Below are 15138 nucleotides of genomic sequence, written 5' to 3' on the forward strand. Positions count from 1 at the left end.
TGATGCAAGGCCACCGCCCCCCCAACACCGAGCGCCAGTCACACACACAAGAAGCCCACTGCGCCGGCTGTCGGCTGTCGGGTGGGCTCAAACACAAAGCATCCTTCTCTCTTGTTCTGCTCCTCTCCTCCCCTGTCTTTCCTGTTTCCCTCCCTCCCTCCGCCTCGCTCCTCAGGGTCCCCCTCCCCCGCTGGCTTGTGTCCCTCCTACTCTTTCCATCCAGCTCTTGGCCTCTGCCTCCTTCCACTTCCGAATTCTGCCGGCTCTCACCTGTCTCCCTGGTGCATGTTTCCCTGTTCATTTCCTCTCTCCAGTGGCTGAACACCGTCACTTGCCATCCCACCCGGGGCTTCCCTGGATTCAGGGCACCCTCCCCCCACCACAACCACACCTGGAAAGACTTCTTGAAACAGGGTACCCCGGCAGTCCCCATAAGAATCCAGCCACAAAAAGGGTGTTTGGGTCACAGGGAGAAGCCTGTATTCCAGGGCCCCTCCCAGGGCAGGAATCTGGGGCCCAGGTCGGTGCCAGCCTCACCCACGGAGTCATTAGGCAGAGGGAAAAGAGGGAGTGAATCCCTGGGGGAAGGGTGGGGAAGCTTCCGGGATCTCGAGGGTTAAAAGGGAAGGTCTGCCAGGGGTCCCTGGGCAGAGGATGCTGGCGGCCCGCACAGCAGGGCAGGGGCCTCTGGTTCTTCTTCCTCCTGCCTACTGAGGACTCCCAGGTGAAGCGGGATGCAGTCCACCCGCGTCGGGGCGGATGCGGAGAGGTTGGGTGGGGACCCTCCGGCCACAGGCAGGAGCCCTGTCTGAGCCTCGATTTCCCTACTGGTGGGACGGGGAAACCCCACAGAGTGCAATTTAGAAGAGGTCCCCATTGGCTCAGGTCTGGGATCCCCACCCCACCTGCGAAGGAGGGTGAAACCCGGCGCGCGACAAGGCTGGCCACCGCTGCCGCCCGGGCTCTCGGAGGTCTCCTCTGGGACATAGGGAGGAAGGGAGGAAGCCACTCGAGGAGGAAGCTACCAAGGGTGTCATTAGGGTAATTGCTCCCATTAGGGCAGTTCAGGCCCGAATTGCCAGCTCCCCCGCCCCCGCGGTGGTCGGCTGCAGGTCAAACCGGTCGCGGCCATCTGGGGTGGCCCAGGCAGGACGGACAGAGCCGCGAGGTGGGGGTCCCTGACTGAGCATCTGTTTTAACCCGCCTCCCGTCTCCCAGCCCTGGTCCTCGCCATGAAACCCTCGCACCGCCACCTTTCCGCTGCCTCTGGCGTCTGGGCCCCGATGAAGCTGCTGCTGCCGCTATTGATGGCGCAACTCTGGGGTGAGACGGGAAACAGGGGACGGCCGAAGGGCCGGGACCGAGGGAGGAGTACGCGCCGCCACCCGCCCTCGCGCACTTCTCCCTTGGGGACCCCCGCACCCACCCCACGTTCCCGAGCACGGGTCGCAGCCGCAGCCGGGAGCCCCTTTGCTAGCTCGGCCCCTGGTGTCCCGCCCCATCAGACTGTGCTGTCCGGCCCCAGTCCTTCTGCTCCCCCTACTCATTCTGTCCCCGCCTCTTCTCACTCTGCCGCATTTTCCCAAGCTTTGCCTTGCCACTTTTTACCCCCTCCTGTTTTCCAATTCCACTTGCGTATTCCCATCCCTCCTCCCTGATGGCTTTCCATCAGCCACCTGCGTTCTGGCCACGCCCCCTTACCGCCCTGCCACCTTCTGTTTCCACCCCCTGGCCGCTCGCCGGGTTCCAGCTCCGCCCCCTTTAGAGTCCCGCCGAGTTCTAGCTCCGCCCCCTATCTTCAGCCGCAGTCTGTCTCCGCCCCTTTCCAAGCCGCAGTCCTCCGCGGCCCCGCCTTACCACCCCTCCGTGCGCGCAGCGTCAGGTGTGGGGTCCTCGCCCCTCCAGACCCCCCCATTCTGACTTGCGCTACTGGGTCCACCTCTCCTTGCACATTCGCGCCTTTCTTCGCCCACTTTCATTCGGTTCAAGCAGTCCCCCTGTTCTCCACTCCCTGGTGTCTGGCAGCGTCCCCCTCCCTGCCAGGCCAATCCCCAGATTCTCCCTACGGGCTCTTATCCCCGCCCCGCATTCTCCGTTCTCTCTCCAGCCGCGGATGCGCTCCCAGTAAATGACACGGGCTTGGAACTTGCGGCCTTTGGCGCCCCCTGCACGCGCGGCTCGCAGCCCTGGCAGGTCTCCCTCTTCAAGGGCCTCAAATTCCACTGCGCAGGCGTCCTAGTGGACGAGAGCTGGGTGCTCACGGCAGCGCACTGCTGGAACGACAAGTAGGGGATGCTCCTGAGGACGCCATGGAGTGGGTGGGAACCAATCCCAGGGAGGGGCGGGAAGAGCAGGAACAACTGGGTCTCTCCCAGCTCCAGAATCGTGGAGGCCTTCCTGGAGATGGAGAGGCAGGGCTTGTGCGGTGGACACCAGGGGGCGGTGTGGTCCTTCTCAGTGTTTCCGGGTCCATGATGCCTGCCCAGCTAGCTGATTCTGCCCTTCCACTGGGAGTAGGTAGTTGTATGCAAGAGGCCCAAGTGGGGATCTCATGTGGTCAGGAACTTAGAAGTAAAGGGTAATGTTCACCTCCGGAGTCCCCACCCAGGGAGAAGGACTGGGTGTCATTAGAGAGAAAGCAGGAGGTAGACCTAACCAGGACCAGCCCCCAGCCCTCAACTCCTGCAGAACCCAGGAACCGCTGCCCCCATGTCCAGGAGTCCAGGCACAGGCCCCACTCCCTCTCCAGCCCCTGCCTCCCCTGCTCCTGTGGCCCTCTTCCCTCAGACCCCTCCTACCTCAGGACACAGGTGTGGGTCCTCACTCCCTGCCTGCACCCCAGGGACCCCGAGCCCGGGGCCCAAGCTCCAAGAAGGCTTTGCCTCCCTGTGACTCTTTCCTCCCCAGGTCCCTGTGGGCTCGAGTTGGGGACGACCACCTGCTTCTTCTCCAGGGGGAGCAGCTCCGCCTGGCTGGCCACCCCGTGGTCCACCCCAAGTACCTCCAGGGCTCAGGCCCCATCCTGCCAAGGCGGACAGATGAGCATGACCTCATGCTGCTGAAGCTGGGCAGGCCCGTTGTGCAGGGGCCCCGCGTCCAGGTCCTGCAGCTGCCCAACCGCTGCGCCCAGCCTGGAGACCAGTGCCAGATTGCTGGCTGGGGCACCACATCCTCCCGGAGAGGCAAGAGTGGGGGCCTGAGGCTGGCATCTCAGGGAGGAGGGGTGGGGCCTGCACCTCAGGGCTGAGGGAGGAGGCTGGGCCTGGACCCCTGGGTGTGAGGGGGGAGGCTGGGCCTGGACCCTGGGTCTGAGGGAGGAGGCTGGGCCTGGACCCTGGGTCTGAGGGAGGAGGCTGGGCCTGGACCCTGGGTCTGAGGGAGGAGGCTGGGCCTGGACCCTGGGTCTGAGGGAGGAGGCTGGGCCTGGACCCCTGGGTGTGAGGGGGGAGGCTGGGCCTGGACCCCTGGGTGTGAGGGGGGAGGCTGGGCCTGGACCCCTGGGTGTGAGGGGGGAGGCTGGGCCTGGACCCCTGGGCCTGAGGGAGGAGGCTGGGCCTGGACCCTGGGTCTGAGGGAGGAGGCTGGGCCTGGACCCTGGGTCTGAGGGAGGAGGCTGGGCCTGGACCCTGGGTCTGAGGGAGGAGGCTGGGCCTGGACCCCTGGGTGTGAGGGGGGAGGCTGGGCCTGGACCCCTGGGTGTGAGGGGGGAGGCTGGGCCTGGACCCTGGGTCTGAGGGAGGAGGCTGGGCCTGGACCCTGGCTCTGAGGGAGGAGGCTGGGCCTGGACCCTGGGTCTGAGGGAGGAGGCTGGGCCTGGACCCTGGGTCTGAGGGAGGAGGCTGGGCCTGGACCCCTGGGTGTGAGGGGGGAGGCTGGGCCTGGACCCCTGGGTGTGAGGGGGGAGGCTGGGCCTGGACCCTGGGTCTGAGGGAGGAGGCTGGGCCTGGACCCTGGGTCTGAGGGAGGAGGCTGGGCCTGGACCCTGGGTCTGAGGGAGGAGGCTGGGCCTGGACCCTGGGTCTGAGGGAGGAGGCTGGGCCTGGACCCTGAGTCTGAGGGAGGAGGCTGGGCCTGGACCCCTGGGTGTGAGGGGGGAGGCTGGGCCTGGACCCCTGGGTCTGAGGGGGGAGGCTGGGCCTGGACCCCTGGGTCTGAGGGGGGAGGCTGGGCCTGGACCCCGGGTCTGAGGGAGGAGGCTGGGCCTGGACCCTGGGTCTGAGGGAGGAGGGCTGGGCCTGGACCCTGGGTCTGAGGGAGGAGGCTGGGCCTGGACCCTGGGTCTGAGGGAGGAAGCTGGGCCTGGACCTCAGGTCTGAGGGAGGAGGGCTGGGCTTGGATCCCTGGGCCTAATAGGGGAGGCTGGGCCTGATTCCTGGAGGACATCTGGGGCCTGGGCTAGGCAGTCTTGCATCTAACCCCTGGGTAGCTAGGCTGGCCCTAGGAATCACCTGGCATGTTCTCCCATCAGTGAAGTACAACAAGGGCCTGAGCTGCTCCAGGGTCACTCTCCTGACCCCTAAAGCATGCGAAGTCTTCTACCCTGGAGTGATCACCAACAACATGATTTGTGCTGGACTGGACCAGGGCCAGGACCCTTGCCAGGTAGGGAATGGCCAGGAGGAAAGAGATGCCTGTCCCTGCCCCAACCCCGTTCCCTGCTCCATCCTTGACCCCAGGCCCGCCCTGTTCCTCACCCTCTCAGCCCCTAGCCCACCCTCCAGCTGTCCTCACCCCACCAATCCTCCCATCTCCCGATCCCTATCCACCCTCACCTACCATGATCCAGAGTCCAACCTCAACCCCAGCACATCTCCTGACCCTACCCTGGACCCCAAGTCCACGTCCATCCTCACCCCAGTGCACACCAACCTCACACCTAACTCCAGCCCCACCCGACCCCATCATTATCCCACCTAACTCTAGCCTGGCCCCAGCCCCTTCCCTCCTCATCAGACCCCAAGTGGAAGCTCTCACATTGGGGTCTCCCTTCTCCCACCTGCAGAGCGACTCGGGCGGCCCCTTGGTATGTGACCAGACCCTACAGGGCATCCTCTCCTGGGGCGTTTACCCCTGCGGCTCTGCCCAGCACCCGGCTGTTTACACCCAGATCTGCAAATATGTCCCCTGGATCAAGAAAACCATCCGCTCCAAATGATCCAGCCCCCAAGACCCCTTCACCACCTGTCCTCCTCCTCGGCCCTTCCTCCCCGGCTGGCCAGACCCTCCGTACCCTGCCTGCCCATCTGTTCTCTTCCCTCATTCCCCTGACACTCCTGTTCTCTGCTCACTCTGGAGCCAAAGAAGAGAAAGTTGTGGCAAAGGTTTGTTCAGGAAAAGTGAGGAACCTGAAAGTCACCTAATCTCTGAGCGAAGTTATCAGAGTCAGCCGACCTGGCTTCCTCTACCATTCACTGCTGAGTGTCCCGGGGCAAGCCATGTACCCTCTCTGAGCCTTGGTTTCCTCGCCTGAAAAACAGGGACAATGAAGTGCCTACCTCTTAAATGCACCATCAGGCACAGGTGACGGAACGTGGGTAAATCTTTCTGGTAATTGTCATGTAAGCCTGATCAATGAGTGTGAGCGCTGACTAAACGGTACCTGTTGTCGTGACCACATCGTGGTAACAGTGTCTCTGTCCAAGGCAGAAGAGTCCAGCATAGCCCTCACTCCAAACCCCAGCCCCACCCTGGGCTGATGGGAGGACCATTCCCTGCTCTCCATCTGGGCTTCAGGGAGCACTGCACCTGCTTCCTCCTTCCCACCCACTACTTCCCACTTCTGGGTCCACCCGACACCAGCTCCTCTGTCCCAGCAGCCGTGAGGCTGCCCTTGACTCATCTGCTTGCTCTCTGCCTTCATGGGGCCACGGAAGGGAACTCACCCTGCATCCTTCCGGGCCCCCAGGACCAGAGGGCCAAGCCTCTTCCTACCTCGGTGCCCAGAGCCTCTGAGGTTCAGGGAGAATCTTTGGTTTGTTATTAACTGGCTTTGAGACGTTTGTCCTGGAAGCTTGGAAGGAGGGGTTGTTTCCCTCTCCCTGAAATTGTCTCTGTAAATATTTCTGTCCTGGGGGAGGGGGGTTTACACACAGAATCCAGGCAAAACAAAACAAGCAGATCTCCGAGGGTCTCAGCTTCGCCTGGACTTTGGAGTCTGAACTTGTAAGTTATGGCGCAGCTGAACATTGACACAGCAGGACTCTTCCACAGAGCATGGGCTGGGTTGCCCTTTCAAACACCAATTTATTGAGCATCTGTTCTATGCTAGGCCCCATGCTGGGTGATGGGGACACACTGGTGACCACAAGGTCCCTGCTCCCACAGAGCCCTCAGAAGATGGGCAGTCGAGGTCTGAGCACACAGTAGGGTATACCACTTCCTTCCCTTGGCTCTTCCTCGTCCCACCCCATAGCACACCCAGGAAATGTCAGTCCTATGTATCAGCCCGGTTGGTCATCAGGGATCACAAGTGAAGTAGGTGGAACTCGGGGCTGGACACATTTCCAGTCAATCCGCCCATGCCTTCACGCACTCCGTGCTGTTTACGCAGCTGCGTCTTGTGCCAGGCCCCGGAGATGAGTCTGACTAAGCCCTGCCCTCAGGAAGCTGTGCGTCAGGTCCAGGAGGGAGGCAGGCAGGACTGACATTCTTGTCATTCAGGTCTCCATTCAAAGGTCACCTCCTCCAGGAAGCTTTCCTGGATTGTCCTGGAAAGGGGTCCCCTTTTGGTCACCAATCCCACTGCTCCCTTTCTTTCTTTCACAGCCCTCATTATAGCTGGAATTATTTCATTCACCTGTTTACTTGATAATGACTGTGCGTCCCCCCACACACAGAGTCCGTGAGGACAAGGACTCAGGTACTGTCCACTGTGTATTCTAAGCACTTGCTCCAGTGCCTGACACAGAAACCATCAGCGTATTGTTGAATGAACTAGGAACACAGATCCATCAGTCCACGCACCACAGACACACCTCGGAGCGCCTGAGGACTTTGCCTGAAGGAGTTGGGAGGCTTCTCACACCAAGGGATATTTGGGAGGGTGTTAAATGATAAGCAGGAGTTCGCCAGCGAAAGAAGACAATGCATATCACCATGGCACCTTGAGCTAGTTATTCGAATGCTTTCTGTACTTCAGTTCTCCGCTCTGCGCTGAGATACCTGCTTGACTAGACTCTCACCAGGATCGAATGGGCTGATATTCATGAGCAATGCCTTCTCTAGGTACAGAATGAAGAGAGCTTTTCAGTATCCTGTAAAGCAGTTTAGTGGGGCTCTCATCACACAGTAGGTCCTTTGGGAGAGGGAGGAATTGACCACAGGCTTGTCATGCTCTGAGGAAGGTCGTGTGGACTCCTCAGGAGACGGAGAGCCAGGCTGACTGAGTACCCACTGCGAGTCGGCCCGCTCCTGGGTGCTCCCAGTCTCTTAGCCGTTGCCCCCCACTGCCCCCTGAAAGCCTGGATATTACTGCTACTGAGCAGAGGAGAGAGGCCTGGTGACCTGCCCTAGGTCACATGCCTAGCCGGTGCCAGCAGGGGACTTGGGCACAGATGGTTCAGTTCCAGAACGCACGGCCCAGACCCTGAGACCACAGCTGGGGACATCCAGATGGAGCCACCCAGCTGATAAGCCCGGGGCCAAGGGAGAGCGGAAGGGGCTGTGAGTGCCCAGGGAAGCCAGGGGTGACTCTGCCTGGAGAGCTAAGAGAAGGCACCTTGGTGGAGGGACATTTAGGTTGGGCCCTGGAGGGTGAGTAAGAGTTCACCAGATAAAGAAGGCTGTGGGGAAAGACGTCACTCACCAATTGACATCTCCTGAAGACTCCTGTGAGCCCAGCCCAGACGGGTGATTCTGGGGACACAGAGATGAGTCAGACCTGGGCCTGGCTCCCCAGGGGCGCCCAGCTGGTGAGAAGAAATGGGGAAAGAGGCCAGGCGAGGGGGTGATGGGAAGGACAGTGGAGGCAGGGAAGGGAGAGATGGGTGGGGAGGATATGGCCAAAGCTCCTGGGACTTGGCAGAGATCAGGTGGCATTAAGAGAGCAGGCAGGGCACGTGGGTCCAGGCAGGTGGGGCACCTGGTCCCTGGGGTGGTGGGGCTGTAGGGAAGGGGGCAGGCTGGGACAGGAGGGGATTAACGGGGTGGGAAACAGGCTCCCCAACCGTGGAAGAGGCCTCTCTCTTTTGGGGACGGGCTCAAGTCCCCAGGGCAGGGAGGGTTCTGTGCAGTATGGGGCTCCCTGTGGCCCTGGCCTGCCTGGGGTCCTCTCACTGATGTCCCCCTCTTGTTCGTCCTCTCTCCCCTGACATTTCGCTCTGCCTGCCTGGGTCCTTCTCCCCAGCCTAGGCTCTGGGCAGCCACCCAGGGGTGGGTCCGGCTCCCAAAGTCCACGCACCTTCCTCCTGGGATCCTGCCCTAGGCACCCTGCCTCCTCCAGGCCTTGAGATTCTATCCAGATCCTGCAGCCCAAGGTCATGGGGAAGAGCAGCCCCCACTCTGAAGGCCCAGAGGAGCCACCCACATCCCCTCCACACACCTGCACCCCTTCCCATTTAGTGGAGTTCTGGTCCAGCTCCCCCAATAGGGGGGTCCCCCTGAGCCCACCGCCCCTCCCAAGGTTCCCCCACCCCTAGCACAACCCCAGGGTTTCCCCCTCCCCCAGGGACGTTTCCCAATGCTGATTAATCACAGGGGCCGCCCCGGGGAGGAGGAAGGAGATGCATGGTGTACCTTAAAGAAGCTCGGGCACCAAGCGCCAGCTGAGGACCTGCTCGCCCCGAGGTCATGAAGCTGGGATTCACCTGGGCTCTGCTGTCCCTTCTAGCAGGTGAGCCCACCGCAGCCCTGCTGCCCTCTCGGGCTCGGCTCCTGCCCAGCCCCTCTGAGCCGGCCTCCCCGCCCCAGCTCAGGCACCCTGCCTTCTGGGCTCGGCCTCCCCTCCCAGGCCCTCCCTTCCCGCCTGCTGTCCCTGACCCCTCTTGCCCCCACCCCAGGGCAAGGCTGGGCAGACACCCGCACCATCGGGGCGGAGGAATGTCAACGCAACTCACAGCCCTGGCAGGCTGGCCTGTTCTACCTCACCCGGCTCTTCTGCGGGGCAACTCTCATCAGTGACCGCTGGCTGCTCACAGCTGCCCACTGCCGCAAGCCGTGAGTGCCCCGGACCAGCCACGCTGGCCAGCGGAATGGGGAGCCCGAGCGGGTGGTGCAGGAGGGGCCTCAGGGTGGAGCACAGAGGGACCTCCATTTCTGACCCCAGAAGTCCAACTCTTCATTCCAGAGCCCTAAAACATCCCAGGTTCTAGGAGTCTAAGATTCGAGGCTTTGGCCCGAGAAACCCAGAATCCTAGAGTCTGGAAATCTTGGAGCCTTGGAATTCTGGAATCACAGATGCAGAGGCCTCGGGGATCTACATGATCTACATGATCAGCCCAGGGAGCGGAAATGTCATGCCAGACACAGGTGTAGCTGAAGTTTTCCAGTAGACACCTTTAAAAAGTAAAAAGAAACAGGCAAATTTGACTTTAATAACAGATTTAATTGGACATGCTCAAAATATTGATTCAAAATGTAATAACATTTTAAATACTTATGAATGACATAGCTCACTTTTTTTTTTTAAGTAAAGCTTTGCAATCCAGCATGTATTTTCTACAGATAATACATCTCAGTTGGGACATGCCACATTTCAAGTGCTCAGTGGCAGTGTTGGCTAGTGCAATCCTAGAATCTTAGGTTCCAAGTGTCTTAGGCTCATGGGACATTGAGACTTACAGTCATGGAATCTTTGATTCACAGACACTGTGATTCCAGAATTCTAGAAGCCTATTTTCATAAACATGTAGAATCAATACCTCAGAATTTGATCATGCCAGAGTCTTAAAAGACAGGGAGCTTCACTCAGAGAGCTTTGAATCTTAAATTCATTGACTCCTAGACACTTAATTTCTAAAATCAGGGATTTATGGATCTAGAATGATGATGTTCTAGGGTTTTGTTTTGTCTTTGGAAGTCTTGGGGATTGAACCCGGGACCTCACACATGCCAGGCAAGTGCTCTACCACTGGGCTACAACCCCAGCCCAATCCGGTACTTTTTATCTCACAGAAATATAGGATGTTAGAATCTTGGATCCATAAAATTCTAAAATTGAGCCTCTGAGACTCCTACAACAATAGACAGTGGGTGTTGGGATCTTCAAATTCCAGAATCTTAGATTCTGGGCACTTTAGGATTTATGGGATGCAGTCATCTTCTATATGCTATCTCTGAGCAGAGGCCAGCCTGTCTATTCTAATATCCTCTCCAGGAGAGAAGCAAAAATGCTGGTTCAGGATGCCAGATGGGAATTTCCCATCATGCATTGCTCCACAACGGGGTCTCTCTCAGTTGGTCTCTCTCTCTCTCTCTCTCTCTCTCTCTCTCTCTCTCTCTCTCTCTCTCCTGAGTATTGAGACCAGGGCCTTATGCATGTGAGGCAAGCACTCTACTAATTGAGCTATATCGCCAGCCCAATGGGGCCTGTACCTCGAAATGAGAGAACAAAAAAGGAGAGAGGCAGATAGAAAGGATTCAGAGGCAAAGATGGGGGTGTAGGGGATAACTTCCCCAACACAGAGTCAAGACCACGAGGGTGGAGGAGGGACAGAGACAGAAATACCAGCTCATATTTCCTAAATCCCAAATTCTCAGTCATAAGTCTAGGGCCTAAGTCAGGGGTCAGAGATGGGGGATGAACATGTAGACCCCTAAAGGGCCCCCACCTGTTCAGAGCATGGACCTAGAGTAGATCAGGTGGGCTGGGACTGCAGCAAGAGGACTTAAGGTTAGGTCTCAAGAAGCCCTGCCTAGAGCTGGGGATATAGCTCAGTTGGTAGAGTGCTTGTCTCACATGCACAAAGTCCTAGGTTCAATCCCCAGCACCACAAAAAAAAAAAAAAGAAGAAGAAGAACTGCGTTGCAGGGTAAAGAATATGACAGAAAAAGCCCAAGGCCATGGGATGACCCCCAATTTGGGGACTTTCCATATTTCCTCTCTCTCCATACACACACATCTCAAAACATACCTAGAGCCACTCCCACACAAGTCAACAGCCCTGTGGGCACAGGAGGTGGGGTTGTTATTGTCTGGTTCTAATTGTGTGGTCTACAAGGTTCCAGGGGACCCAGGTCACCACTGGAACTCTAGGTGGGGCAGGAAGGACAGTGGCTCACTCAGCATGGTAGGCGATGAAGGGGAACCGTTGGGGGAGGGCTACACAGGCAGAGGGAGACAGAAAGTCAGAGCTGGAAGCAGAAACCCAGAAAGGGTGCCTGGCTTGTGGAGGGTCACACAGCACCCTGATGGAGAGAAAAGGAGAACTGAGGCTGATTGACTCCCTCCCCACCACTTCCCTCTAACGTGACTTCTGAAGTCTGTCCCAGCAGGTACCTGTGGGTGCGCCTTGGGGAGCACCACCTCTGGCAGTGGGAGGGTCCAGAGCAGCTGTTCCGGGTCACAGACTTCTTCCCCCACCCCGGGTTCAATGAGGACCTCAGTGCCAATGACCACAACGATGACATCATGCTAATCCGTCTGCCCAGGCGGGCACGCCTGAGTCCTGCTGTGCAGCCCCTCAGCCTCAGCCAGACCTACCTTGCCCCAGGCACTCAGTGCTTCATCTCAGGCTGGGGGGCAGTGTCTAGCCCCAAGGGTATGGCCTTCCTTGCCTGTGACACAGCCCCTGGGTCTCAGGCCCAGGGCTGGGCTCCCTGCCCCCGTCTCTGCCTTTTCTCCTCTGTCCTCTCCCCCGTTCACCTACCTATTCATCAAATCTAAAATGCTAGAAAGTTTAAGAAACATAATTATTTTAAGAACTGCTAAGAATGGAAAAAAGTACAGTTGATTGTTTGACCTCACGGACTGGAGAACACATCCCGGTTCCACAGACATTTCAATGTGAACATCTGTGCATCTTAGAATTAATTGCAATCAAACCTCCATCTCACTCACACTGGCAACCCATTAGCCACATTTGGCTTTTCATGTTAGCGTTAGTTTCCCAAGTGTCTTTAAAACAAATCAGACTGAATTTGTTGCTGCCAACATCTAAAACAGGGACACTTTAGAAAGCCAGATTTCTGGGTTTGCTTGAAATTTTTAAGGAACTGATAACAGTTGCCCACATCCCGAGAACAGCACCCTGGGCAGAGTGAGTAGAGGCTGCCCTCTTCAGACAAGATATGGGTTCGCTGCACTCCACCCCTCTGGCTGCCCACCAGCTGCACAGTCCCCACTGGGACTCCTATTTACCCAGCAAGTCCCCTGAGCACCTGATTTGTAGCTATGTGTCACATACATTCTACATGCATATCTGTATCCCTGTCTGTCTCTCTTGGACGGGCTGTAGCTTACCTCGAGCTTTATGCAGTATCTCTATGTGTGTCTCTGTCTCTGTCAGTGATGGTCTGTCCCCTCCCTATTGCCCTGCTCCCCTCCCATGTCTCTGGGTCTCTTCTCTTTCCTCATGGTCTCCTCTGAGAATCTCCCTTTAAAGAGCCTCTACCTCCCTCCACGGTCTATTTCCCTCCAAGTGAGTGATACACAGCTCTCGTCTCTTGCTCTCTGCAGCTTCCTCTTTCTTTCTCTTGCTCTTGGTCTCTCTCCCCTCCATCCCTCTGTTTCTCTTACATCTATGACTGTCTATGTCACCATCTCTTGTCCCCATCCTTGAGTCTTATGATGTGGTTCTGTGGGTTCTCCAGTGGAAAGGCTTCAGAGAAGACTCAGGAAGGGGAATTGCTGGGCTGGCAGCTCATTTTCTGTGGCTCTCTTTCCTAAACAGTGCGGTATCCACTCACGCTGCAGTGTGCCAACATCAGCATCCTGGACGCCAAACTCTGTCACTGGGCTTATCCAGGCCACATCTCAGACAGCATGATATGTGCAGGCCTGTGGGAGGGGGGCCGAGGCTCCTGCCAGGTAAGACCCTGCTGTGGGGAGGAGGCCATAGGCCTGATCTTGGGGGAGGAGACAACTGGAACCCCAGACCCCCACCCCAGCTCCCAGGAGACTGGGAGGTGGGGACGGGGCACTGAGTCCTGGGGAAGGAGAGGGCTAGGAGCTCAGAATGCCAGGTCGTGGGGAGAGACGGGTCTCTGAGCTTTTCCTCTTGTGTCTGAGAGAGGAAAAACTGGAGACATGCCAGTTGAGGACTCTGGGGGACTTCCCAGAAAGAGGAAGTGGCCAATGCAATTGTCATGAGTAGACTGGCGTTAACAGTTTCTCTGCTCTTCTCTCGTGCACAGGGTGACTCTGGGGGACCCCTGGTTTGCAATGGGACCCTTGCAGGCGTGGTGTCCGGAGGCGCTGAGCCCTGCTCCAGACCCCGGCGTCCCACTGTCTTTACTAGCGTACGCCACTACGTGGACTGGATTCGAAAAACCATAGAGGAAAACTGAACCCTCAAGCTAAGGACGACTGTGCGAGGACGCGGGATCGAGAGTTACTGCAGGGATCCAGCCTCAACCTTCATGGTTCAGACTAAGCCCTGGACACTGAGGCTGCGCGCTCCCTCAGGCTCCGCCCCCGCGCTTAAACCGCGGTGTAGCCACACCCCCTCGGAAAGGCGCAGGGACACCCGTCCGCATCTCTTGGCCAAGTCTCTATGACGTCACCCAGAAGGGACACCATCCCCTGGAACTGCCCCACCGCGTGGCTCCGCCCTAAGGAACATCTTCAACCAGTAGCCCCTCCCCTCCGAACTTTTCCCAATGGGACTTCACCTTTGGGCCCCGCCTCCGCCGACAGCGAGTCCGCCCCCATGACGTCAGTGGCTCTGTAGCCCCGCCCACGTGAAATTCAGTCCTGCTGGGCTCCGCCCCTCGCAGCCCTGCCCTGGGCGTGTCCTGGGTTTGAATCCTGGCGCGGACCCGACTGGGAGAAGTCGGGGGTCTCGGTCCTTTCAGAGCCGAGGGATGATTGTACAATAAAGCGGGGAGCCGCGCCTTCCATCTGCCTGTGCTGTGGAATGAGGGGGGCACTGATGGGAGGCGAAGGGCAGGTGAGGGCTCCGCCGCCGAGTGGCACATACCCCTAGTAAGTCCTGCCTGATGTCGGTCTCCATCGTCTCCATTGCGCAGGGCTGAGTTCTGCTTGGGCTGGTCCCGCCACCCCCAGGGGAAGGGGAAACCAGGTCACGGTGCTTCCCAAACCTGCCTTCCCAGATCCCGCACCTCTCGGGGCCGCGGGCGGGCCCGCTCCGCCCTCTGCACTCCGAATCCAGAAGACCCGCCTTTCTTCCGGGTTATCGAAGCAGCCCCCTCCTCCCACAAGAATCGGGTTCCAAGCCCCTCCCTCCAAAAAGAGGAGAATTCAGCCCCAGTACTTCCTCCGACCCGGGAACGCAGACCCCAGCCCTCCTCCCTCGGACCCTGGGGTCCCCGCCCCAGCATTGAGCACCCCTCTCCATTTCCTCAGTTTAAGATTCCAGCCCCGTCCCCAAGACTTCGGTTCAGCCCCCACCCGCCCCTCTTCACACACACCCTGGGTTCCCAGATGCGTCCCCAGCTCAGGTGCGGGAGGAGGCGGGGCAGGGGGCGGGGATTCCCAGTTAAAAGGCTGAAGAATCGTGTACCAGGCAGACAGAACTGAAGTACCGGGGCCTCTTCCTCTGAGCCCGAAATCAGTAGGTGACCCCGCCCCCTGGATTCTGGAAGGTGAGGTGCAGAGGTATTCAGACACTGGCTTCAGGCCCAGGGACCCCTCCCCGCCAGGCCTCAGGACCCCAGCCTCAGACCCTTCTCCCTCCAGACCCAGCAATCCGACCCCAACTCCCACTTCCCCGGACTCAGAGTCCCACTCCCAGGTCCTTCTCTCCTCAGACCCAGAAGTCCAGGAGCAGAATTCCCTCCTCCCTCGGAATGCAGGAATCTAGTTCCCCAGCCTCACCCGGCCCGCCCCCATACTTAGCTTTGGAAATTTGGGCTCCTGTCCCCTTCTTCCTCAGACTCAAGAATCTGGATCCTTCCTGGTACAGGACTCACAACAGCTCCCAACTGCTCCCGATCCTCTGGCTCCCTCCCCAGCCCCAAAATGCTAGGATTTCAGGCTCCTCCCTTCTGTCTCAGCCCCACCCTCTCCCTCCCTCAGACACC

The 15138-nt window shown here is 58.8% G+C and overlaps 2 protein-coding genes across 2 annotated transcripts; both read left to right on the forward strand.

Moving 5' to 3' along the window:
- Positions 1-1098: 1098 nt before the first annotated feature.
- On the forward strand, positions 1099-5303 carry Klk10 (kallikrein related peptidase 10). Its single transcript, XM_026406283.2, has 5 exons — positions 1099-1323; positions 2108-2285; positions 2908-3182; positions 4469-4602; positions 5003-5303. The coding sequence occupies exons 1-5, from the start codon at positions 1233-1235 to the stop codon at positions 5153-5155; spliced, it is 831 nt and encodes a 276-aa protein (XP_026262068.1). The 5' UTR covers positions 1099-1232; the 3' UTR covers positions 5156-5303.
- Positions 5304-8787: 3484 nt separating this feature from the next.
- Positions 8788-13443, forward strand: Klk9 (kallikrein related peptidase 9). The gene is made up of 5 exons (XM_026406423.1): positions 8788-8830; positions 8997-9153; positions 11431-11696; positions 12828-12964; positions 13291-13443. Exons 1-5 carry the CDS (start codon positions 8788-8790, stop codon positions 13441-13443), a joined length of 756 nt encoding a protein of 251 aa, XP_026262208.1.
- Positions 13444-15138: the final 1695 nt, after the last annotated feature.

This window comes from Urocitellus parryii, chromosome 15 (genome assembly GCF_045843805.1).
Source record: "Urocitellus parryii isolate mUroPar1 chromosome 15, mUroPar1.hap1, whole genome shotgun sequence".
Classification (NCBI taxonomy): Eukaryota; Metazoa; Chordata; class Mammalia; order Rodentia; family Sciuridae; genus Urocitellus; species Urocitellus parryii.

Excerpts from the sequence above, each read along its gene's own strand:
- Klk9 (XM_026406423.1), top strand. The coding sequence starts at position 8,788 with ATGAAGCTGGGATTCACCTGGGCTCTGCTGTCCCTTCTAGCAG. Across the intron at positions 8,831-8,996 it reads TCTGCTGTCCCTTCTAGCAG|GGCAAGGCTGGGCAGACACC; the intron begins GTGAGCCCACCG and ends CCCCCACCCCAG. Across the intron at positions 9,154-11,430 it reads GCTGCCCACTGCCGCAAGCC|GTACCTGTGGGTGCGCCTTG; the intron begins GTGAGTGCCCCG and ends CTGTCCCAGCAG.
- Klk10 (XM_026406283.2), top strand. The coding sequence starts at position 1,233 with ATGAAACCCTCGCACCGCCACCTTTCCGCTGCCTCTGGCGTCTGGGCC. Across the intron at positions 3,183-4,468 it reads CACCACATCCTCCCGGAGAG|TGAAGTACAACAAGGGCCTG; the intron begins GCAAGAGTGGGG and ends TTCTCCCATCAG. Across the intron at positions 4,603-5,002 it reads AGGGCCAGGACCCTTGCCAG|AGCGACTCGGGCGGCCCCTT; the intron begins GTAGGGAATGGC and ends TCCCACCTGCAG.